At 30.6% G+C, this 24,714-nt stretch overlaps 1 protein-coding gene across 1 annotated transcript; it reads right to left on the reverse strand.

Moving 5' to 3' along the window:
* Positions 1-27: 27 nt before the first annotated feature.
* On the reverse strand, positions 28-24,473 carry LOC135139994 (signal peptide peptidase-like 3). Its single transcript, XM_064070370.1, has 6 exons — positions 24,139-24,473; positions 23,758-24,093; positions 23,539-23,709; positions 16,880-17,200; positions 16,582-16,823; positions 28-441 (listed from the first exon to the last, which is right to left on the reverse strand). Exons 2-6 carry the CDS (start codon positions 24,080-24,082, stop codon positions 370-372), a joined length of 1,131 nt encoding a protein of 376 aa, XP_063926440.1. The 5' UTR covers positions 24,083-24,093; positions 24,139-24,473; the 3' UTR covers positions 28-369.
* Between the last annotated feature and the right edge of the window lie 241 nt (positions 24,474-24,714).

Raw genomic sequence — 24,714 nt, forward strand, 5'->3', positions numbered from 1 at the left:
TCGATTGCACAAAATAGGAGGGGTGAGTCAGTTGAGTAAGTATAGGAATTATCACAGAAAAAGAATTTGTTCATGAGTTTCTCCTCTGAAAATAAAATAAAATACTGACGTACGTGATGAAGCTCGGCCTTAACAAAGACAACTTAATATCAAACGCCTCGGTTCGAAATGTGTAAAAAATAAAATTTCCCTAACGATTGATAATATCATTTGTTTTTGAAATTGACGATAGAGCTATACATTGTTCCTTAACATATAATATTAATGAAAATTCGTTTAATTTGTTCTTTAAATGCACAGGCATCCACTCACTATGTTAATATTCATTTAACACTTTTAAATCTACAAATTTAAGTTAACAACAGTCTATCACACGTCTTGCAGATGTTTCGAAACGGTCAGGGATTTGAACGGTTCGGACCACATGCGTCGCAGATCGCCCTGGAAAAAAAGCACGTTATGTCACGGTGCGGCAAAATTTTATCTATGACCACAAAAATTGAGTGAAAGGCGGCATTAAGGGCAGGCGCCGCCAAAGCAAAAACAGAGAAAGTCTATTTTTATCAATTTAGAAAACAATATTTATTGGCGTTTTGTACTTTCTCCACGGTTGTGGAAAAATTAACTTCATGGGGATTAGACCATCGATTTAAGCGCATATGAGAAAGTCGCTGATTGGAGTTATAAAACGATTCACAATTTGGCGTTTTTTGCAAAAAAGCCATTAAGAATGTATGAAAATCTCGATGGTGTTTACGCACAAATCTTGAAATTACATTATCTTAATTATTTTTTTAATAAATCGTATTTTGGGGATGAAAAATTAAAATAATTCATTTCATTATTGTTTAGAATGCAATATCTTTAATAAAAAAGAAGATATAAAAATTATAGTCAGGAGATACTTGTTTTTACAGGCAAATTTCAGCAGATTATCCGACTGGTATTTATGCAACCAACAATACTTCTTATGTCAAGCCAATTTATTATTGTTATTATTTTCATTTAAGAAAAAAAAAAGTTTCACATGGAATAATTTATGGCTTCGTTATGGTTCAGATGCAATTTCTTTAATAAAAAAAATCTAAAATATCTAGACTATTATTTAGAAAATCTAAGCTGGCGTAACGGCAATGTGTCAAACTAAACTTTTCCAGTTTCGAGTTATAACAATGGCGTTTACAAAACTTCAATATCTTAATGCGTTTCCGGAACATCCATTAACGGAATTGGATGAGTTTTTTTACTAAATTTTAATTTATTTAAAAATTTCGGCAGATTTTCCGAATCGTATTTATGCAACCAACAATACTTCGAAGGTTAAACCATATCAATTTTTTTTTCGTATAAAAAAAATCGTTTTACATGGAATTACAGTCAAGTAACAAAAAATAATACAGAATTTTACAAATAAAATAGTCGAAATAAAGAAATTGAAAAATTAAAAAAAAAAATAGGGAAATCTAAACATCAAAAAATTGTAAAAACAAAAATTATAAGAACAAAAAATGCAAAATTTAAAAAATCGAAAAACCGGAAAAAAATAAAAAATTTAGAAAATCGAAAAATTGAAGAATTGAAAAACTGGAAAATCGATAAAATGAAAATCCCAAAACTGAAATAGTAAAAAGTTGGGAAATCGCAAAATTGAAAAACCGAAAATCTAAAATAGAAAAATGGAAACTCTAAAAAGCGAGAAATCTAAAATTTAACAATTGAAAAATCAAGTCGAAAAATTGAGCAATTAAAAATTCGAAATCTCAATAAATCCAGAATTCGAAATTTTTAGAAATTAAAAAATCGACAAATTCAAAAATTTAAAACCGGGAAATCGAAAAACCGAAAGATCCGAAAAATCAACAACTGAAATGTAAAAAGCTAAAAAGTAAAAAAATTGAGAAATCGAAAAGTCGAAAAATCGAAGAAAAATTGAAGAATCGATAAATTAAAAAATTCCAATATTACTTGTAAATATCAAAAAATCAAGAAATAAAAACCCGAAAAGTCGACATATCGGAAAGTCAAAAAATCGAAAATTTAAAAAATTGAAAAAGTCAAAAATTAAAAAATCGAAAGATTGAAAAGTCGATAATCAAGAAACGGGAAAATTAAAAAATCGGAAAAAATCAAAAATCGAAAAATGTAAATTTCGAAATGTCAAAATATCGAGAAATTGAAAAGTTGATTAATCCCTTAATTGAGGAAAAAATAGGAAAATTGAATAAAAAAACTGATAAAACGAAAAACCGAAAAAAAAAACATTTAGAAAATCGAAAAATTGAAGAATTGAAAAACTGAAAAATCGATAAATTGAAAATCCCAAAACTGAAATAGTGAAAAGTTGGGTAATCGCAAAATTGAAAAACCGAAATATCTAAAATTGCAAAATCGAAAAGCGAAAAGGTCGAAAAACCGAAAAATCTAACAAATTTAAAAATTGAAAAATCAAATCGAAAAAGTGAGCAATTAAATAAAAATTCGAAATCTCAATAAATCCAGAATTCGAAATTTTTAGAAATTGAAAAATCGACAAATTCAAAAATCTAATACCGAGAAATCGAAAATCCGAAAGATCCGAAAACCGAAACATCAACAATTGAAATATAAAAAAGTAAAAAATTGAAAAATCGAAAAATCGAAGAAAAATTGAAGAATCGAAAAATTAAAAAATCCCAATATTACTCGTAAATATCGAAAAATCAAGAAATAAAAATCTGAAAAGTCGACAAATCGAAAAGTCGAAAAACCGAAAATTTAAAAAATCGAAAAAGTCAAAAATCAAAAAATCGAAAGATTGAAAAGTCGATATATCAAGAAACGGGAAAATCAAAAAATCGAGAAATTGAAAAGTTGATTCATCGTTTAATTGAGAAAAAAATTGGAAAATTGAATCAAAAAACTGAAAAATCGAAAAACCGAAAAAAAAACATTTAGAAAATCGAAAAATTGAAGAATTGAAAAACTGAAAAATCGATAAATTGAAAATCCCAAAACTGAAATATGTAGTGAACAGTTGGGAAATCGCAAAATTGAAAAACCGAAATATCTAAAGTTGCAAAATCGAAAAGCGAAAAGGTCGAAAAACCAAGAAATCGACAAATTTAAAAATTGAAAAATCAAATCGAAAAATTGAGCAATTAAAAATTCGAAATCTCAATAAATCCAGAATTCGAAATTTTTAGAAATTGAAAAATCGACAAATTCAAAAATCTAAAACCGAGAAATCGAAAAACCGAAAGATCCGAAAAATCAACAATTGAAAAATAAAAAAGTAAAAAAATTGAGAAATCGAAAAGTCGAAAAATCGAAGAAAAATTGAAGAATCTATAAATTAAAAAATCCCAGTATTACTCGTAAATATCAAAAAATCAAGAAATAAAAACCTGATAAGTCGACAAATCGAAAAGTCGAAAAACCGAAAATTTAAAAAATCGAAAAGTCAAAAATCAAAAAATCGAAAGATTGAAAAGTCGATAAATCAAGAAACGGGAAAATAAAAAAATCGGAGAAAATCAAAAATCGAAAAATGTAAATTTCGAAATGTCAAAATATCGAGAAATTGAAAAGTTGATTCATCCCTTAATTGAGGAAAAAATACGAAAATTGAATAAAAAAACTGAAAAATCGAAAAACCGAAAAAAAAACATTTAGAAAATCGAAAAAATTGAAGAATTGAAAAACTGAAAAATCGATAAATTGAAAATCCCAAAACTGAAATAGTGAAAAGTTGGGAAATCGCAAAATTGAAAAACCGAAATATCTAAAATTGAAAAATCAAATCGAAAAATTGAGCAATTAAAAATTCGAAATCTCAATAAATCCAGAATTCGAAATTTTTAGAAATTGAAAAACCGACAAATTCAAAAATAAAACCGAGAAATCGAAAAACCGAAAGATCCGAAAAATCAACAATTGAAATATAAAAAGTAAAAAAATTGAGAAATCGAAAAGTCGAAAAATCGAAGAAAAATTGAAGAATCGAAAAATTAAAAAATCCCAATATTACTCGTAAATATCGAAAAATCAAGAAATAAAAACCTGAAAAGTCGACAAATCGAAAAGTCGAAAAACGGAAAATTTAAAAATCGAAAAATCGAAACATTGAAAAGTCGATAAATCAAGAAACGGCAAAATCAAAAAATTGAAAAGTTGATTCATGGCTTAATTGAGAAAAAATAGGAAAATTGAAGAATCAAAAAACTAAAAAATTGATAAATTGAAAAATCCCAACTGAAATGGCGAAAAGTTAGGAAATTGCAAAATTGAAAAATCGAAATATCTAAAATTGGAAAATCGAAAAGCGGAAAAGTCGAAAAATCTAAAATGAAAAATTGAAAAATCAAATCGAAAGTCGAGCAATCGAAAATTCGAAATCTCAATAAATCTGTGAAATCGAAATTTTGAAAAATTGAAAAATCAAGAAACTCAAAGATCTAAAACCAAGACGCCGAAAAACTGAAAGATCGAGAAATAAACAATAATTGAAAAGTCCAATATTCCAAAACTGAAATAGTGAAAAGATGGGAAATCGAAGAACTGAAAAATATCTAAAATTCGAAAATCAAAAACCGAGAAATCTAAAATTAAAAACTGAAAAATTGAGCAATCGAAAATTCGAAATCTCAATATCAAGAAATCGAAATTTTTGAAAATTGAAAAATCGAAAAATTCAAAAATTTAAAACCAAGAAATCGAAAAATCGATAGATCCGAGAAATAAAAAAATTGAAAAATCTTAATACTTAAAAATTCGAACAATTGAAAAATAAAAAAGCAAAAAATTGGGAAACCGAAAATCTAAAAGTCGAAATATCGAAGAAAAATTGAAGGATCGAAAAACTAAAAAATCTCAATATTACTCACAAATATCAAAAAATCAAGAAATAAAAAGCTAAAAAGCCGACAAATCGAAAAGTCGAAAAACCGAAAATTTAAAAAATCGAAAAAATTAAAAATCAAAAACAAAAAAATCGAAATCAAGAAATGGGGAAATCAAAAAAATCTGAGAACATAAAAAAATGGAAAAATCTAATTTCGAAATGTCAAAATATCGAGAAATTGAAACGTTGATTTATGATATAATTGAGAAATCGAAATTTTGGAAACGCCAAAAATTCTAAAATAGAAACATCGGAAAATTGAGAAACCTAAAATAAAATAAAATCAAGAAATCGGCAATTTTAAAAATCGAAAAAATGAAGCATCGAAAAACTAAAAAATCGATAAATTGAAAAATCCCAAAACTGAAATTGCGAAAAGTTGGCAAATCTAAAAATTAAAAAATCGAAATACCTAACATTGGAGAATCGAAAAATCGAAAAGTGGAAAACTCGAAAAGTCGAAAAACCGAAAATCTAGAATTAAAAGTTGAAAAATCAAATCGAAAAATTGAGCAGTCAAAATTCGAAATCTCAATAAATCCAGCAATCGAAATTTTTAAAAATTGAGAGATCCGAGAAATAAACAATGGAAAAATCTTAATACTTAAAAATTCGAAAAATTGAAAAATAAAATGGTAAAAAATTGAGACATCGAAAAGTCGAAAAATCGAAGAGAAATTGAAGAATCGGAAAATTAAAAAATCCCAATATTAAATATCGAAAAATCAAGAAATAAAACCTGAAATTCGGCAAATCGAAAATCCGAAAATTTAAAAAATCGAAAATGTTAAAAATCAAAAACCTGAAAATCCAAACATTGAAAAATCGAGAAATCGAAATCTTGGAAACGCCAAAAATTGAAAAATCGTACGATTGAAACGTCGGAAAATTGACGAATTGAAAAACTAAAAAATCGATAAATTGAGAAATCCTAAAACTAAAAAGGCGAAAAGTTGGGAAATTTAAAAATCAAAAAATCGAAATATCTAAATTCCGAAAAACAAAAAATCGAAAAGCGGAAAGGTCGAAAAATCGAAAACCCGAGAAATCTAAAAATTAAAAATGGAAAAATTCAAAAATCTAATATTTAAAAATTAAAATCGAAGAAAAATTAACAAGATCCCAAAATTAAATATCGTCAAATCAAATAGAAAAATTGACAAATCGAAAAAATGAAAAATATCGTAAAACTGGAAAATCGAAAATCGGAAAAGCCGAAAAATTGAAAAATCAAATCGGAAAACTGAGCAATCGAAAAGTCGAAATCTCGATAAATCTAGAAATCGAAATTTTGGAAAATTGAAACATCCAAAAAAACTCGAAAAATTCAAAAATCTAAAACCGAGAAGTTAAAAATCCCAAAGATCGAAAAATAAACTATTGAAAAATCTAATATCTACTTGAAAATTTAAAAAAATGAAAAATAAAAAAGTGAAAAATTGAGAAATCGAAAATGGAAGAGTAGAAGAAAAATTAAAGAATCGAAAAATTAAATAATCCCAAAATTAAATATCGAAAAATCGAGAAATAAAAATCTGAAAAATTGAAAAGTCGACAAATCGAAAAACCGAACATTTAAACAATCGAAAAGTGAAAAATCAAAAACCCAAATATTGAAAAATGGAAAAATCGAGAAATCGAAAAATTACAAACTGAAAAATTTAAGAAATCGATAAATCGAAAAATTGGGCTATCGAAAAATTCAAAAATCTAAAACTGAGAAGTCGAAAATTCGAAAAATTGAGAAATAAAAAAGTAAAAAATAGAGTAATCGTAAATCGAAGAGTCGAAAACATATTAAAACATCGAAAAATTAAAAAATCCCAAAATTAAATATCGAAAAATCGAGAAACAAAAATCTGAAAAATCGAAAAGTTGAAAAACCGAATATTTAAAAAATTGATAAAGTGAAAAATCAAAAACTCCATAAATCAAGAAATGGAAAAATAAAAAAATCGAAATGTCAAAAAATTCGAGAAACTGAAATTTTGGAAACGCCAAAAATTGAAAAAAATAAAAAAATCGAGAAATCGACAATTTTAATAATAGAAAAATTGAAGAATCGAAAAACTGAAAAATCGATAAACTTAAAAAGTTCCAAAACTGAAATGACAAGTTGGGAAATCAAAAAACTGCAAAATCGAAAAATAGTACCGCGGAAAAGTCGAAAAATCGAAAAACCGAGAAATCAAAAACTCAAAAACTGAAAAATTTAAGAAATCGATAAATCGACAATCGAAAAACTGAAATATCAAATCGGAAAATTGAGGAATCGAAAAGTTGGGAAATCGCAAAACTGAAAAATCGAAATATGTATCTAAAATTGGAAAATCGAAAAATCGAAAAGCGGAAAAGTCGAAAAATCGAAAAACCGAAAAATCTAAAATTAAAAATTGAAAAATCAAATCGAAAAACTGAGCAGTCGAAAATTCGAAATCTCAATAAATCCAGAAATCGAAATTTTTAACAATGGAAAATTCGAAAATTTGAAAAATAAAAAAGTAAAAAATTGAGAAATCGAAAAGTCGATAAATCAAGAAATCGGAAAATCTAAATGTCGAAAAGTCAAAAAATCGAGAAATTGAAAAGTTAATTGAGGAATCGAGAAATCGAAATTTTGGAAACTCCAAAAACTGAAAAATTGTAAAACATCGGAAAATTGAGAAACGTAAAAAATTTAAATTTAAAAAATGGATAAATCGAACAATCGAAAAATTGAAAAATCAAATCGGAAAACTGAGCAATCGAAAAGTCGAAATCTCGATAAATCCAAAAATCAAAATTTTGAAAAATTGAGAAAAAATCCAAAACCGAGAAGTCGAAAATCCGAAAGATCGAAAAATAAACAAATGAAAAATCTAACACTTCAAATTCAAAAAATTGGAAAACAAAGTAAAAAATTGAGAAATTGAAAATCTAAAGGTCGTAAATCGAAAAAATTGAAGAATCGAAATATAAAAAATAGAAAAATCGAGAAATAAAAACCTGAAAATCGAAAAGTCGAAAAACCAAAAATTTAATCTAAAGTGAAACAATCAAAAAATTGAAAAATCGAGAAATCGAAATTTTGGAAACTCCAAAAATTGAAAATTTTCAAAACTAAAACATCGGAAAATTGAAAAACCTAAAAATAAAAACAAAATCGGGAAATCGAAAATTTTAAAAATCGAAAAACTGAAGAATCAAAAAACTGAGAAACCGATAAATTGAAAAATCCTAAAACTGAAATTGCAAAGTGTTGAAAGATCGAAATCTCGAAAATTGAATAATATGCAACCAACAACACCTCTTTTGTCAAACCATATCAAAATAATTACCATTTTCATATAAGAAAAAAATACTTTCGCATGGAATTACAGTCAAGTAACATAACATAATACAGAATTTTACAAATAAAATAGACAAATAATAATTCAAAATTTCGGCAGGTTTTCCACCTGGTATTTATGCAACCAACAACACCTCCCATGTGTAGCCATATCCAGATTAATATTTTCACATAAGAAAAAAAAACTTTCACATGGAGTTACACCCAAGTAACAAAAATAGAACAGAATTTTACAAATCAAATGCTCTAATAATAATTTATCACTTCGTTATCGTTCAGAATGCACTTTCTTTAATAATAAAAAACGCACTACATTTCAAGCTGTATTCTTAGTATTTCTGAAATGGAAATTTTTTACGCGTTGACTGAGACCAAAGTAATTCATCATTTTGTCGTTCTTAATTAAAAAACACGTTATAATAAGACTAAATCGTCATTAGAAACCACAATCGCGTGACGCCGCATCGAATTAGACTTTCCCCCTTCGAGCTAAAAACAATGGAATTGCATATGAAACACACATTTAATAGATTTTTAACTCGACCATTTCGCCACGATTATAATTTATGCAACCAACAACACACCCATTACTCAGATCCAAGCTTCCGTGTATAAACGCACCACAAAAAACCCCACGAACTCCAATGACTCTTTAATTTTCCACCGTCCTAAACAGCATACTTTTCATAAAAGCGGCACTTAAGCGTTTCCTCACATGCTAAACAATAAACAATGCACCAGGAAACGCCAGTAAATCACCGCTGCGTGCTTAATAACGCCGAGGGAAATTTCTAAAGCCGCAATTTCAAGGTCACAATTTTACTTAAGTCACTCCTCGATGATCTATCGGCGCCGTCGCTACTTTGCCCGCGAAGCGTGAAACGGGCAGATGTTTACGACGATGCAGAAAGCGAAACGATCGATTCATTCAATGCCTTGAAAATCGAATTAAAAACGAGTTTTTTCATTATGGAAATCGGGTTAAAGGCTTCCGGGGATATTCGCACGAATAAATTAAGAAAAAGTGACATTTTGACGAGTACTTTCACGATTACACTAGTGCTATTTTTGCGATTTTACGGTTATTTTGTCGGGTACGTGAAGATGGTACAAAAATAAATTTATTTTTGTTTCTAATCACGTATTTGCGATTTTTTATGAAAGTCTAATGATATATGACCGACGTCCTAGTTATTTTAATCGCTAGTGATGATTTTTTTTTAAATCGACGTCTTTCTGAAAGTCAAGCAATGGAACGACCGTTCGCTTGGATTCGGCTTTTTGCGCTGATTCCTCCTTGATTACAGTAAAGTTCGTAAAAATTCTGTTATGTTACACTTCATAAAGTGCAAAGTATGTATTGGAATTTTTGATGAGCGGTTGCTTATTTTCACACTCCAAAAAACGAACCGGTAAATCGAAAACTGACAGTCCAGTTACGTTGTTAACTTGCAAAATCGAGAATATATTAAACTTGTCAATCAAAGCGGATTCATAAACCACAAATATACAACTTTTGAAAAAACCCGAATGTTACATATTGCGCTAGTCAGATCCAAGCTTCCGTGGGTAAACACCAAGTCGGACGTAATACCCACTCAACCTGCCACGTAATAACATTATATTTATAACACTTTTCGCACGATCTAGATTTCAAACTCTATTGATGACAAAGAAAGTTTCAATATCGAAAACAACAGACGAATGTATGATAAGCAGACAAGTGTATGCATCTATAATAAATAAACGGAACAAACACGCGTGAAGTAACGGGAACTTTCACTTTCGAACTACACGAATTCCTGCCATGAAGGTGGGTTCGGCTATAAAAATCTGGGACCGGTTTTAAAAAACCTGCGAAATATGCACCCAAACAGAAAATGTGTGATAATTTGAATAATACGGCGAAGATCGATCGCTTTAAGTAATTTCGGATATTACGTAAACATGATTAAAAACACGTCGGTACTTGATTATACATTAAAGAGAAACGTTTATAATCCAGGAAATTTGTTCAATTTGTTTACCCAGCTGCAAAATGTCGCACCGAATTTGTAAGTTAAACAAAAACTTTCCGGCTATTATTAAGTCGGTTTAAGTAAGGTAGGTGTTGTATGGGTATGAGATTTTTTTTTTTGGAGATGTTAGCGACCGTTATTTATACTTTGTCCAGAAACAAGGTTAAAGTGATATTTATCAAACGTAAATGAGGCTACGTGATTGTAATCTACGTCCTCATTCCAGGAATTCAACTTGATAATTATTTTTCATTGACGATGAAAAATGCAGATGGGAGGGTCCGTTTTACGAAAACAAGGTTATGTTGAACACATTCATTGTTGAGTACATTGTGTTTTTCTTATTTTGTCAACCGTAACGGAATTTGATTTGATATTTCACACTTGACTTATTGGATTTGCTTGTGTTTACTCAGCTGCAAAAAACATTATTAATTTGGGGATTCTAAATTTTGTGATTTTGGGTTACTTTGCAGTAATGTTGATTTACGTTGTTGAATGCATAAAATTATAAGAAATTACGACGAGATCAAGAGTGCATCAGAGGTGTCTTAAGTGATGTCAATTGCTAATTTTAAGAGGTTAAGAAATTAAATTTGGTCGTACTTTATATTGTACGAAAAAAGTAATAAGACACATCTAATTAGTTTTAGTTATTCAGCTGCAAAAAATCATCACTAATACAACTACGACGTCCTAAATTGTTTATTAACTTTTTTAAACAACTGTAAAAAAATCTACGCTAAATTCAAGCTAAATTATTAATAAGAGAATTTTTTATTGTCTAAAAAAGGTGACTCTTAAAAGTGTTTGTGATTATCTGTGCTCGCTTTTTAAAAGTTTTTTTTTTAATAATAAGTGTAGAGATTTACTATTACAACAAAACGTAGACAACTTCTCGGTGATTAACTATATCGATGAGACTCATAAACGGCAAAAGAACCCTTAGAATGCGAGCGCAGCGAGTCCTGAGTGCTGTCCATGAGAAGCTAAATTATTAACAAGTAAATGTATTTTACGTCTACAAAAAACAACTCTGATTACTAAAGTTGGACAAAAATTTCAAATATCAAAAAATAAAAAAATCGAAAAACCAGAAATTTAAAAGACCAAACAATTGAAAAAGCGAAAAATCGAAATCGGGAAAATCCAAAAATCGAAATTCAAGCAACCAAACATCAAAACATTTGAAATGTCGATAAATTGAAAAACCAAAAATTTTAAAAATCGAAAAATTGAAAAATCGAAAATGTAACAATCAAAAAATCGAAAATCAAACAATAAAAAAATCGAAAAATTAAAAAGTTAAAAAAGCGAAAAATTCAAATATCGGAAAATTGTAAACCCAGAAACTGAAAATTTTCCAAAATTGAAATCTTGAAAAGGTGAAACAATTTGAAAGAAGGGAAAATTTAAAAATTGAAAAAGCTGAAAATGTCGCGAAATCGAAAATCCGAAACATTGAGAAATTTTTTAAATTGGGAGATCGAAATCACAAAAAATCGTAAAAACGAAAAACTGAAAAATCAAAAAAACGGGAATTGAGAAATCGAAAAATCCCAAAACTGAAATGGCGAAATGTTGTAAAATCGAAAAATTGGGAATTGAGAAATCGAAAAATCCCAAAACTGAAATGGCGAAAAGTTGGAAAATCGAAAATTGAAAAGCGAAAAAGTCGAAAAATTGAAAAACCAATAATTTTAAAAATCGAAAAATTGAAAAATCGAAAATGTAACAATAAAAAAATCGAAAATCAAACAATAAAAGAATCGAAAAATTTAAAAGTTAAAAAACCCAAAAATTCAAATATCGGAAAATTGTAAGCCCAGAAACTGAAAATTTTCCAAAATTGAAATGTTGAAAAAGTGACACAATTTGAAAGATGGGAAAATTTAGAAATTGAAAAAGCTGAAAATGTCCCGAAATCGAAAATCCGAAACATTGAGAAATTTTAAAAATTGGGAAATCGAAACAACAAAAAATCGTAAAAACGAAAAGCTGAAAAATCAAAAAAACACGAAATTGAGAAATCGAAAAATCCCAAAACTGAAATGGCGAAGAGTTGGAAAATCGAAAAATTGAAAAGCGAAAAAGTCGAAAAATCGAAAATCCGAAAATTTTAAAAATTAAAAAATTTAAGACATCGAATAACTGCAAAATCAAATCGGAAAATTGAGCAATTGAAAAATCGATAAACCAAAAATTTTACAAGTCCAAAAATTGAAAAAGCGGAAAATCGAAATCGGGAAAGTCCAAAAATCGAAAATCGAGCATTGAAATATTGAAAAATTGAAAAACCAAAAAGTTTAAAAATCGAAAAATTGGAAAACCGAAAAATCCAAAATCGAAACGTCGAAAATGAAACAATAAAAAAATCGAAAATTTTAAATTTAAAAAAACGAGAAATTAGAATATCGAAAAATTATAAACACAAATTGAAAAATTTCCAAAACTGAAATCTTGAAAAAGTGAGAAATCGACAACAATAAAAAAATTGTAAAGCCAGAAAATGAAAAATTTCCAAAATTAAAATGTTGAAAAGGTGAGAATTCGACAATTTGAAAGAACAGAAATTTTAAAAATCGAAAAATTAATTAATCGTAAAACTGAAAAATCGATAAATTGAAAAATCCTAAAACTGAAATGGCGAAAAGCTAGAAAATCGAAAAATTGAAAAATCGAAATGTGTCTCACTGAAAAATCGAAAAGCGGAAAAGTCGAAAAATCGAAACACGGAAATTTACAAAATCAATAAATCCAACTATTGAAAAATTGAAAAATCAAATCGGAAAATTGGGCAAATGAAAAATCTGAATCTCGATAGATAAATCCAGAAATCGAAATTTTGTAAAATTGAAACATCGAACAATCGAAAAATTCCAAAAGCTAAAACCGCAAAATCAAAAATCAAACAATCACAAAATCGAAAATCAAACAATTAAAAAAAAATCGAGAATCAAACAATCGAAAAATTTTAAAAATCGAAAAATTGTTAACCCAAAAACTAAAAAATTTCCAAATTGAAAAATTGAAATGTTGAAAACGTGAAAAATCGACAATTTGAAAGAGGAGAAATTTTAAAAATCGAAAAAGGGAGATGTCCAGAAATCGAAAATGCGAAAAATTTAAAAATTTAAACAAATTGGGAAATCGAAACATCAAAAAATCGTAAAAACGAAAAATTGAATTAACAAAAAATGTAAAATTTAAAAAATCGAAAAATCGAAGACTCGAAAAACTTGTCTCGAAACTGACATGGCGAAAAGTTGGAAAATCGAAAACTTGAATATCAAAATATCTAAAATTAGAAAATCGAAAAGCGGAAAAGTCGAAAAATCGAAAAACCGAGAAATTTAAAAATTAAAAATTGAAAAATTATATCCGAAAATTTAGCAATCGAAAAATCGAAATTTCGATAAATACAGAAAATTTTGAAAAATTGAAACTTCGAAAAACTCAAACATCTAAACCCGAGAAGTCGTAAAAGCAAACGATTGAGAAATAAACAATTGAAAAATCTAAAAATTCGAAAAATTGAAAAACAAAAAATTGAGAAATCAAAAATCGAAAAGTCGAAAAATCGAAGACAAATTGAAGATTCGAAAAATTTAAGAATCCCACCAACGTTAAATATCGAAAAACCAAGAAATAAAAATCTGAAAAATCGAAAAGTTGAAAATTTAAAAAATCGAAAAAGTGACAAATGAAAAACCTAAAAATTGAAAAATACACATGTTGAAATGTCAAAAAATCGGGAAATTGAAAAGTTGATTCATGGATTAATCGAGAAATCGAAATTTTGGAAACGACAAAAATTGAAAAATTGTAAAACTGAAACATCGGAAAATTGAGAAAAAGTAAAAAAAATCGCGAAATCGACAATTTTGAAAATCGAAAAATTGCAAAATCGAAATATTTAAAATTGGAAAATCGAAAAGCGGAAAAGTCGAAAAATAGAAAAACCGAGAAATCTAAAAATTAATAAATGAAAAATTGAAAACTTAAAAAATCGATAAATTGAAAAACCGAAAAATTGAAAAATCAAATCGAAAAATTGAAACATCGAAAAATCGAAAAATTCAAAAATCCAAAAACCGAAAGATCGAGAAATAAAAAATAGAAAAATCTAATACTAAAAAATTCGAAAAATTTAAACAAAAAAGTAAAAATCGAGAAATCGAAAATCGAAGAAAAATTGAAGAATCGAAGAATTAAAAAAAAAACAAAATTAAACATCGAAAAATCGAGAAATCGAAACCTGAAAAATCGAGAAATCGAAAAGTAGAAGAGCCGAAAACATAAAAATCGAAAAATTGAAAAGCAGAAAAATCGAAAGATCGAGAAAAGGGAAAATAAAAAAATCGAGAAATTGAAAAGTTAATTAATTATTGAGAAATCGAAATTTTGGAAACGCCAAAAATTAAAAAAATGTAAAAATGCAACATCGGAAAGAAACCTAAAAATAAGAAAATCGGGAAATCAAAAATTTTAAAAAGTTGAGAAATTGAAAAATCGAAAAATTAAAAAATTTCCAAAACTGAAGTATCGAAAAATTAAAAATCGAGAAATTGAAAAATCAAGAATTTTAAACATCGAAAAATCTAAAACCGAGAAGTTGAAAAACAAAAAGATCGAGAAATAAAAAATTGAAAAATCTATTAATTTAAAATTCGAAAAATTGAAAAAATAAAATTTTAAGAAGACGAAAACCGAAAAATCGAAAAATGCAAGAAAAATTAAAGAAACGAAAAATAAAAAAAAATCCCAAAATTAAACACCGTAAAATCGAGAAATCAAAACCTGAAAAATCGTGAAATCGAAAAGTTGAAAAAATCCAAAAAGTAAAAGTATCAAAAACCTGAAAACGAAAAAATTGAAAAACTAAAAAATCGAGAAATCGAAAGATCGAAAAGTCGATAAATCGAGAAATGGAAAAATCGAGAAATGGAAAAATCAAAAAATCGAGAGATTGAAAAGTTTATTCATCAATTAATCGAGAAATCAAGAAATCGCAATTTTAGAAACGCCAAAAATTGAAAAATTGTAAAAATAAAACTTCGGAAAATTGAGAACTAAAAATTAAAAAAAAAGGAAAATAAAAAATTTTTAAAAGTCGAGAAATTGAAAAATCGAAAAATTAAAAAATCCCAAAGCATAAGTAAAAAAATTAAAAATCGAGAAGTTCCAAAATCAAAAAATTGAAGGAACAAAACACTTAAAAATTCCAAAAATAAACTACCGAAAAATTGATAAATCAGAAAGCCGAAAAATCGCAAAAAATTGTTGTATAACAATATATATTATACAATTTTGATTTTTTTTTTTTTTCAAATATGGCTATCATAAACCACAAGTTCAGGACTATATTACTTTTTAACATTTAAATAACGTTTATTTGATAAAATTGTAAGATGACATCATCAATTCCTGTGGAGAGTAGGGGGATGAACTGATAAATTTTGATTAACGATTTACTATGCTCCCGAGAAGCTTAAGATTTCAAAGCATTCAACTTTGCAATTTCAATATTAAATTCTATAATGTTGTTATACAGTTTTGATCTTTTTTTTTCAAAATCTGGACGCCTAGAGTCAAAACTCAACACGGATTCATAAACCACAAATGGCGGGGTACGTTATTTTATAAAATTTGGAGATTGCGTCATTCTGTTGTTGCTGGGGATGATCAAACAAATTTTGGTTTACGTTTTACCACCTACATGATATTCTTAATATGAATACAAAATTTCACAACAATCGGTCCGGTAATTTTGGATATTATCTGTCTAATAAAAAATAAAAATCGACACAGACGGTGGACGAACAAACACACGCGGAAACGGAAGAGCAATTTTTTTGTACTCTTGGGGTCATGGAATGTCGAGAAAACATAAAAATAGCAAGTCGCCCGATGGAATTATTATACTTCCATATGTTACGCTCGGGAATTAAAAATACATGTCTATTTTCTTTTTAGTTTCAAAAAAGCGTCAATTTCTGTTTAGGAAAATCATATTTTAAAAGCAAAAAACCTCAGTATCTAAAACGTTCTGAAGTGACAAATATTGAATTTCCTATATATGTATAGAAATACATGTGATTTTCTGGAACTTGGTTAGAATTATTTAATTTAAAATTTTCTTTTATACACGTGAGTTATCGTGGTTAAAATATGACGACTTTTAGAAAATTTAGGGGTTTTTTAGTAGTTCATGATTATAAATACATATAGTAAAAAGAAAAACACCGAATGAATTCAAAATTATGCGCCTGCCCATTCCGCACTCTCATCAATTAAACAAACCTAGTACTACATTGTCCACCTACCCCCACCACATGCAAACCTCCACTGCTTACCTTCAGATACGCCATGGTGAGTAGAGGCAATAAAGTGAACGGAACTAAATACAGAAGCGCCGGTTGAGCCGCCTTAAACACCTCCGAGCTGACAGTCGCCGTCAGCAGCCCCAGAAAGTACCCCAAAAGCGAGCAATGAAAATACGTGAGCCTCGACCCCGTCAAGCCCTGACTCTTCTTGTAAGCATCGTACCTCAACACGAAACACAACAACAAACCTGGCATCACAATGTCACCTAAACCTACAAGAAAAAAACCCTGTAGACGCGCACGCACCACACCGCGCACCGCTACCAACCTAACATACTGAAATGACCGCTATTATGGATACTGGGAAAAACGAGTTTGCCCGGCAGACTCAGCTTGGGGGCCTCCTTCGCCACACCCCCGATGTGCAGCTTCCGGGCGACCAGGCCCACGGGGTTCTCCGCCGGCCGGGTCGCCACCTTCACCATCACGTTTGTACTGAAGATGTACGACGAGAAGAACACCCAGAAGACGTCGTAGATGAGGAGACCGGTGAGGAGGAGGGTGGAGACCTTGAGGCTGGGCAGACGCACGAAGGCGATGAAGGCGACGCAGAGGCCCATGCCCATGGCGTCCATCAGCAGCCAATGACCTGCAATGACACACAGACGGTCACTTTCGAGCAGGCAAGGGTAAACGGCTGGCAACGACGCTAATTTATACGCAGATGACACTTAAAGATCAAGCGAAAAACGCAAGCTCGCGTGGGTAAATGGCACATGAGATAGAAATCACGACACACACGATTTCCATTTTTAAAATCACGGTGCATAAATGTGTACGTTTTCGAATTAAGTTAATTGTTTTAAATTAGTAATCGAGTGAGCGCTTGACAGAAAATCGTACGTCTGCTCTAAATTCAGGTGTCAAGCGTAAGTTAATAATAAATACGTGACGTCTGCGAGCTAAGTCGGTTACAAATTATTTGGATGAATCACATCGGAAAGCTAACTCGATTACCAGTTATGTCGATCGGTTTTTAAAACAAGGTTGGACTGGAAAAGTGCATTTTTTAACATATTCAAACAAATTCTTCAGACTTATATGGCCACTAAGGGTCATTTTCATGTAATCCGCAACTGTCACTCCCTGATATTCTCTAATACATGCATTACTGTATTTATCGTGTCTTTTTTTGGAACAGGACATCCTGTATATTAAGTTTGCCTTCACAATTTTTGCATTTTTTAAGTCTGCTACTTTTTCACAATTTTTTAAATAATGGTGCAAATATCTTATGAACAGTTAGCCACAAGAGCCCCATACCATACAGAAGTATCAGAGAAGCGACAGTTCCGACATTAATAATAATATCACCTTTAAATGATTATGGCATTTATCATAGTGTGCATAAGAGCCACAATTGCATTCAATGCATGAAAAATTATAAAGAACGATTTAATTTTCGAACCGTCGGATTTCTCTTTTTTAAATACGACTAAAAGTGAAAATAACCTGGAAAACTCTGATATCAACAGAAGGACCAGAGAAGCGACAGCTTCTGACATTAACAACATCAACTTGAAATGATTATGACACGTATCAGAGTGTATATATGGTTGAAAATTGCATTCAATGCAAAGCGAAAATGAATAAGTGACCGTTGTGCTAAATAGTAAAGTGGCGTAAAATTTCAGTTTGTTCAGGTACTCAAAATTTAAATGTTGCTATTTACTTCATTACGTTATAAAAAGAAAAAATGAAAATAAAAACCGATTCATTTTGTTTTCACGAATTTATTTTTCTGGTAAATTAATGCCAATAATTACATACATTTTGTATGGCATTTAAATTGTCACTAAGGATCAGTTTCGTTTAATTAGCAACGGTCACTCCGTGATATTCTCTAATACGAAAAATTTGCTTTATAGCCTCTCCTTTTAAAACATTTTTGCATTTTTTCTTTGACAACAACATGCCACTTTTTAAAAATGAAGGAATAATGGATTTTTAAATATAAGATTGAAAAAGTCGTCCAGAAATCTCTGAAATTTAATGTTAAAAGAATTAAGTTGGCAACACTTATCTGTTTCTTATTTGGTTAAACAGTTACAATCTAACAACTGTCAAATAAAATGTCAAAAGGCTGCATTACCAACATAATTATTTAAAAAATAAATTCCATGGCCTACTGGAGGATTTTCTGGATTTTCTTTTCGATCATATGATATTAACACTTGCGTAAATAAATGTGCAAATATCTTATGAACTGTTAGTCAGAACTGAAAAGACCCTAGTACCGCACAGAAATATCAGAGAAGGGACAGTTTCCACAATGACATCAACTTTCAATGTTTATGACACTTATCAGAGTGTGCACAAGGGCGAAGATTGCTTACATCGCAAAGTGAAAATAGATAAGTGACCGTTATGCTAAATAGAAAATTGGCGTAAAATTTTAATTTGTTTTGGTACTCAGAACTGTGTCACTAAAATATTTTCAATTTAAAATTTAAAGTTGGTATTTGGACTTCGTGCGTTGAAAACAAGACAAAATGGAAATAGAAAATCAAAACACTTTCTTTTTTCAGTATTCTATTTTTCTTGTAAATTAGTCAGTGATTATTTTTTGTATGAAATTTAAAGTGTCCCTACGGGCCATTATCGTTTAATTAGTAACTGTCACTCTCTGATATTCTCTAATACCAGACATTATTCTCTTTATAATCTCTCTTTTTGAAACAGGACATCATGTATATTAAGTTTATTTTACCAATGTTTGTATTTTTTTTTTTTTTGACAGAGCCTTCCACTTTTTAAAAATGAGGGAACAATGAATTTTTAAATATCAGATTGAAAAAAGTCGTCTAGAAACCTCTGAAATTTAATGTTAAAAAAATTATGTTGGCAATAATCACCGGTGCCTTTTTCGGTTTGACAATTACGATCTAACAACTGTCAAATAAACTGTCAGATGACTGCATTACCAACATAATAATATTAAAAATCAATTCCATGGCCTACTGAAGAATTTTCTTTTCGATCATATGATATTAACACTTGTATAAATAACTGTGCAAATATCTTATGAACTGTTAGTTAGAATTGGGAAGACCCTGGCACCGCACAGGAATATCAGAGAAGCGACAACTTCCACAATACTGAAATCAACTTTCAATGTTTATGACACTCATCAGAGTGTGCACAAGGGCGAAGATTGCTTACATCGCAAAGTAAAAATGGATAAGTGACCATTGTGCTAAATAGAAAGGTGGCGTAAAATTTTAATTTGTTCTGGTATTTGGATTTCGTACGTTGGAAGAAAGACAAAATGGAAATAGAAAATCAAAACTCTTTCTTTTTTCAGTAATCTATTTTTCTGGTAAATTAGTCAGTAATTGTTTTTTGTATGAAAATTAAATTGTCACCAAGGGTCATTTTCGTTTAAATTGTAAGTGTCACTCCCTGATATTCTCTAATACTAAGCATTACTCTTTTTATAGTATCTGAATTTGAAACCGGACATCCTGTATATTAAATTTATTTTAACAATTTTTATATTTTTTATTTTTTTGACAAAGCCTTCCACTTTTTAAAAATGCGGGAACAATGCATTTTCAAATATAAGATTGAAAAAAGTCGTCTAGAAACCTCTGAAATTTAATGTTAAAAAAATTATGTTGGCAATACTCCGTCGTTCCTTATTCAGTTTGACAGATCTAACAACTGTCAAATAAAGTGTCAAATGGTTGCATTACCAACATAATTATTTTAAAAATAAATTCCATGGCTACTGGAGGATTTTCTTTTCGAACATATGATATTAACGCTTCTGTAAATAAATGTGCAAATATCTTATGAACTGTTAGTCAGAACTAGGAAGACCCTGGCACCGCACAGAAATATCAGAGAAGCGACAGCTTCCACAATAATGAGATCAACTTTCAATCTTTATGACACTTATCAGAGTGTCCACAAGAGCCAAAATTGCATACATCGCAAATAAAAATGGATAAGTGACCGTTGTGCTAAATAGAAAAGTGGAATAAAATTTTAATTTGTTTTGGCATTTGGATTTCGTACGTTGGAAGGAAGACAAAATGGAAATACAAAATCAAAACACACTCTTTTTTCAGTAATCTATTTTTCTGGTAAATTAGTCAGTAACTGTTTTTTGTATGAAATTTAAATTGTCACGTTTAATTTGTAAGTGTCACTCCTTGATATTCTCTAATACTAAGCATTACTCTTTTTATAGTATCTGAATTTGAAACCGGACATCCTGTATATTACGTTTATTTTAACAATTTTTGTTTTTTTTTTTTGACAAAGCCTTCCACTTTTTAAAAATGCAGGACCAATGGGTTTTTGAAATATAAGATTGAAAAAAGTCGTTTAGAAAACTCTGAAATTTAATGTTAAAAAAATTATGTTGGCAATACTCAGCCGTTCCTAATTCAGTTTGACAGTTACTATCTAACAACTGTCAAATAAAGTGTCAAATGGTTGCATTATCAACATAATTGTTTTAAAAATAAATTCCATGGCTACTGGAGGATTTTCTTTTCGAACATATGATATTAACACTTCTGTAAATAAATGTGCAAATATCTTATGAACTGTTAGTCAGAACTGAAAAGACCCTGGTACCGCACAGAAATATCAGAGAAGGGACAGTTTCCACAATGACATCAACTTTCAATGTTTATGACACTTATCAGAGTGTGCACAAGGGTGAAAATTGCTTACATTGCAAAGTGAAAATGCATAAGTGACCGTTATGCTAAATAGAAAATTGGCGTAAAATTTTGATTTGTTTTGGTACTCAGAATTGTGTCACTAAAATATTTTCAATGTAAAATTTAAAGTTGATATTAAGACTTCGTGCGTTGAAAACAAGACAAAATGGAAATAGAAAATCAAAACATTTTCTTTTTTCAGTAATCCATTTTTCTGGTAAATTAAGTCAGTGATTATTTTTTGTATGAAATTTAAAGTGTCCCTAAGGGTCATTTTCGTTTAATTAGTAACTGTCACTCTCTGATATTCTCTAATACCAGACATTATTCTCTTTATAACCTCTCTTTTTGAAACAGGACATCATGTATATTAAGTTTATCTTAACAATTTTTGTATACTTTTTTTTACCGAGCCTTTCACTTTTTAAAAATTAGGGAACAATGCATTTTTAAATATCAGATTGAAAAAAGTCGTCTAGAAACCTCTAAAATTTAATGTTAAAAAAATTATGTTGGCAATAATCAGCCGTTCCTTATTCAGTTTGACAGATCTAACAACTGTCAAATAAAGTGTCAAATGGTTGCATTACCAACATAATTATTTTAAAAATAAATTCCATGGCTACTGGAGGATTTTCTTTTCGATCATATGAAATTAACAATCGCGGAAATAAATGTGCAAACATCTCATGAACTGTTAGTTAGAACAAGGAAGACCCTGGTACCGTACAGAAATATCAGAGAAGCGACAGCTTCCACAATAATGGCATCAACTTTCAATCTTTATGACACTTATCAGAGTGTGCACAAGGGCAAAAATTGCATACATCGCAAAGTAAAAATGGATAAGTGACCATTGTGCTAAATAGAAAGGTGGCGTAAAATTTTAATTTGTTCTGGTATTTGGATTCAGTAATCTATTTTTCTGGTAAATTAGTCAATAATTGTTTTTTTGTATGAAATTTAAATTGTCACCAAGGGTCATTTTCGTTTAATTTGTAAGTGTCACTCCCTAATATTCTCTAATACTAAGCATTACTCTTTTTATAGTATCTGAATTTGAAACAGGACATCCTGTATATTAAGTTTATTTTTAACAATTTTTGCATTTTTTGTGACACAGCTTTCCTCGTTTTAAAAATGCGGGAACAATGGATTTTTAAATATCAGATTTAAAACAGTCGTCTAGAAACCTGTGAAATTTAATGTTAAAAAAATTACGTTGACAACACTCATGTGTTGCTTATTCGGTTTGACAGTTACGATCTAACAACTGTCAAATAAAGGGTCAAATAGCTGCATTACCAACATAATTAGTTTTAAAATAAATTCCATGGCCTACTGGAGGATTTTCTTTTCGATCATATAATATTAATACTTCCGTAAATAAATGTGCAAGTATCTTATGAACTGTGAAGACCCTGACACTGCACAGAAATATCAGAGAAGCGACAGCTTCCACAATAAGGACATCAACTTGCTTATGACACTTACCAAAGTGTGCACATGGGCGAAAATTGTATACATCACAAAGTGATCGTACGTTGGACAAATGACAAATTGGAAATAGAAAATCAAAACACTTTCTGGCAAATTAATGTCAGCAATTATTTTTTGTAAACAGCATTCTCTTTGAAGTCCCTCTTTTTAAAACAGGACATCCTGTATTAAATTTATCTTAACAATATTTACATTTTTCACACTCTTCCACTTTTTAAAACTTGAGAATGAATTTTTTAAGCATAGGATTGAAAAAAAGTCGTCTAGCAACCTCTGAAATTTAATGTAATATCAGAGAAGCGACATCAACTTTAAGTATTTACGACACTGAATCAGACTGTGCACAAGGACGAAAATTGCATTTTTAGCAAAGTGAAAATGGTTAAGTGACCGCTGTGCTAAATAGAAAAGTGGCATAAAATTTTAATTTGATCTGGTGCTCAGACTAATGAGTCACTAAAATTTAAAAGTAGATCCACTAGGTTGGAGAAATGGCAAAATAAAACTAAAAACCGGTTCACTTCGTTTTCATCAATCTATTTTTGTCGCAAAAAGTGTCAGCAATAATTATGATATTAATTTACCACTGTCACAAAGGGTCATTTTCGTTTAATTCACAACTGTCACTTCCCTGATATTCTCTAACATCATGCACGATTTTGGGGTTGAAGTATATTTTTTTAACCCTTAAATTTTCAAGGCATGTGGGGGTAAACGGCCACCACAAGAATCGAAAAAATGGTTGACTTACCCGTTAGCACCCATATACACACGATGAAAACCGACAACGAAAACGATAGCAGCTCAGCTGCCGTGAACCTGCCGCACATCCCGAACGAGATCTTGTTGCCATCGGAGCACGGCCGGATGATATACTGGCACATGGGCAGCAGGAGGAACGCGAGGGCGACCGTCGCGATAACTGCAACAGAGCCGTCAGATGGCCCCCACGCTGTCGTCGGTCACTTACTCGCCGTACAGATGGCGAAGAGCATCTGCATCGAGTCGAAGAAGAAGAACATCACGAGCAGCGAGATGCTGGCGCCCAGGGGCAAACACAGCGCCTGCATGGTGTCCAGCGTCTGCACGTTGCTCTCCGTCTGCGCCTGCTGCGAGGGGTTGAGCAGGCAGTTGGTGCTGCCGTTGGCGCGGTCCCGCGCCTCCTGCTCCATGTTGAGGCTGCGGAAGGAGCCGTAGACGATCAGCAGCATGGATATGAGGAAGGTGGACACGCGGCTGGAGTCCATGATGGAGTAGGCCCACTGGTACTCGATGGTCTGGGCCTGGTCTGCCATGGTGCGACTACCTGCAAGGGGTTGCTAGACTCGGAGGGCGAGGCGGCGGGGCTCACCTGTGCGAGGGGAACGCGGCGAAGAGCATCACTTCTTGCGCGGGGCCGCCATGGGGGCTCCCGTCGTGGAGGATTGCGACAGATTTGGCTTCACATCGAGAGGAGCGGAGCGAAAGACACGGTTATGTGCATCTGGACGCCATGTTGGTTTCTTCCATGAGCATTTCACTTGCGAGAAGACTTTCTATTTTACCATTGGGAGGGGAGGTTACGTAAAAAAAGGTCATGGGGGTGGGCTCGAGGTCGAGAAGCACTCGATCGGAGGCGGCTGGGCTGATGGCTGGAATTTATCTGAGGATCGAGGGAGGTAGGCAACCAGTTATGCGGCGAACAGCTGATTGCTTTTTGTCGATAAACTGTTATGCAAAACGGAGGAATTCGCACGGCTGTTTTAACAATGAGGAGAGAGGTTTAACTGTACATGCTCGAAAAAAGGTATTGTTCGCGAGGTTTGAGTCTTAATTGGGACTTGTTCTTTTTTTACACAATGGATGATACGTATGAAAAGAACAGAAGAGGACGAGAAGAACAGCTTTCAAATAACAAAGGACACTTTACTGTTTTTAATATAATAGG

This window comes from Zophobas morio, unplaced genomic scaffold (assembly GCF_036711695.1).
Source record: "Zophobas morio isolate AGI-343-1 ecotype UQ-CSIRO unplaced genomic scaffold, CSIRO_AGI_Zmor_V1 ptg000038l, whole genome shotgun sequence".
Classification (NCBI taxonomy): domain Eukaryota; kingdom Metazoa; phylum Arthropoda; class Insecta; order Coleoptera; family Tenebrionidae; genus Zophobas; species Zophobas morio.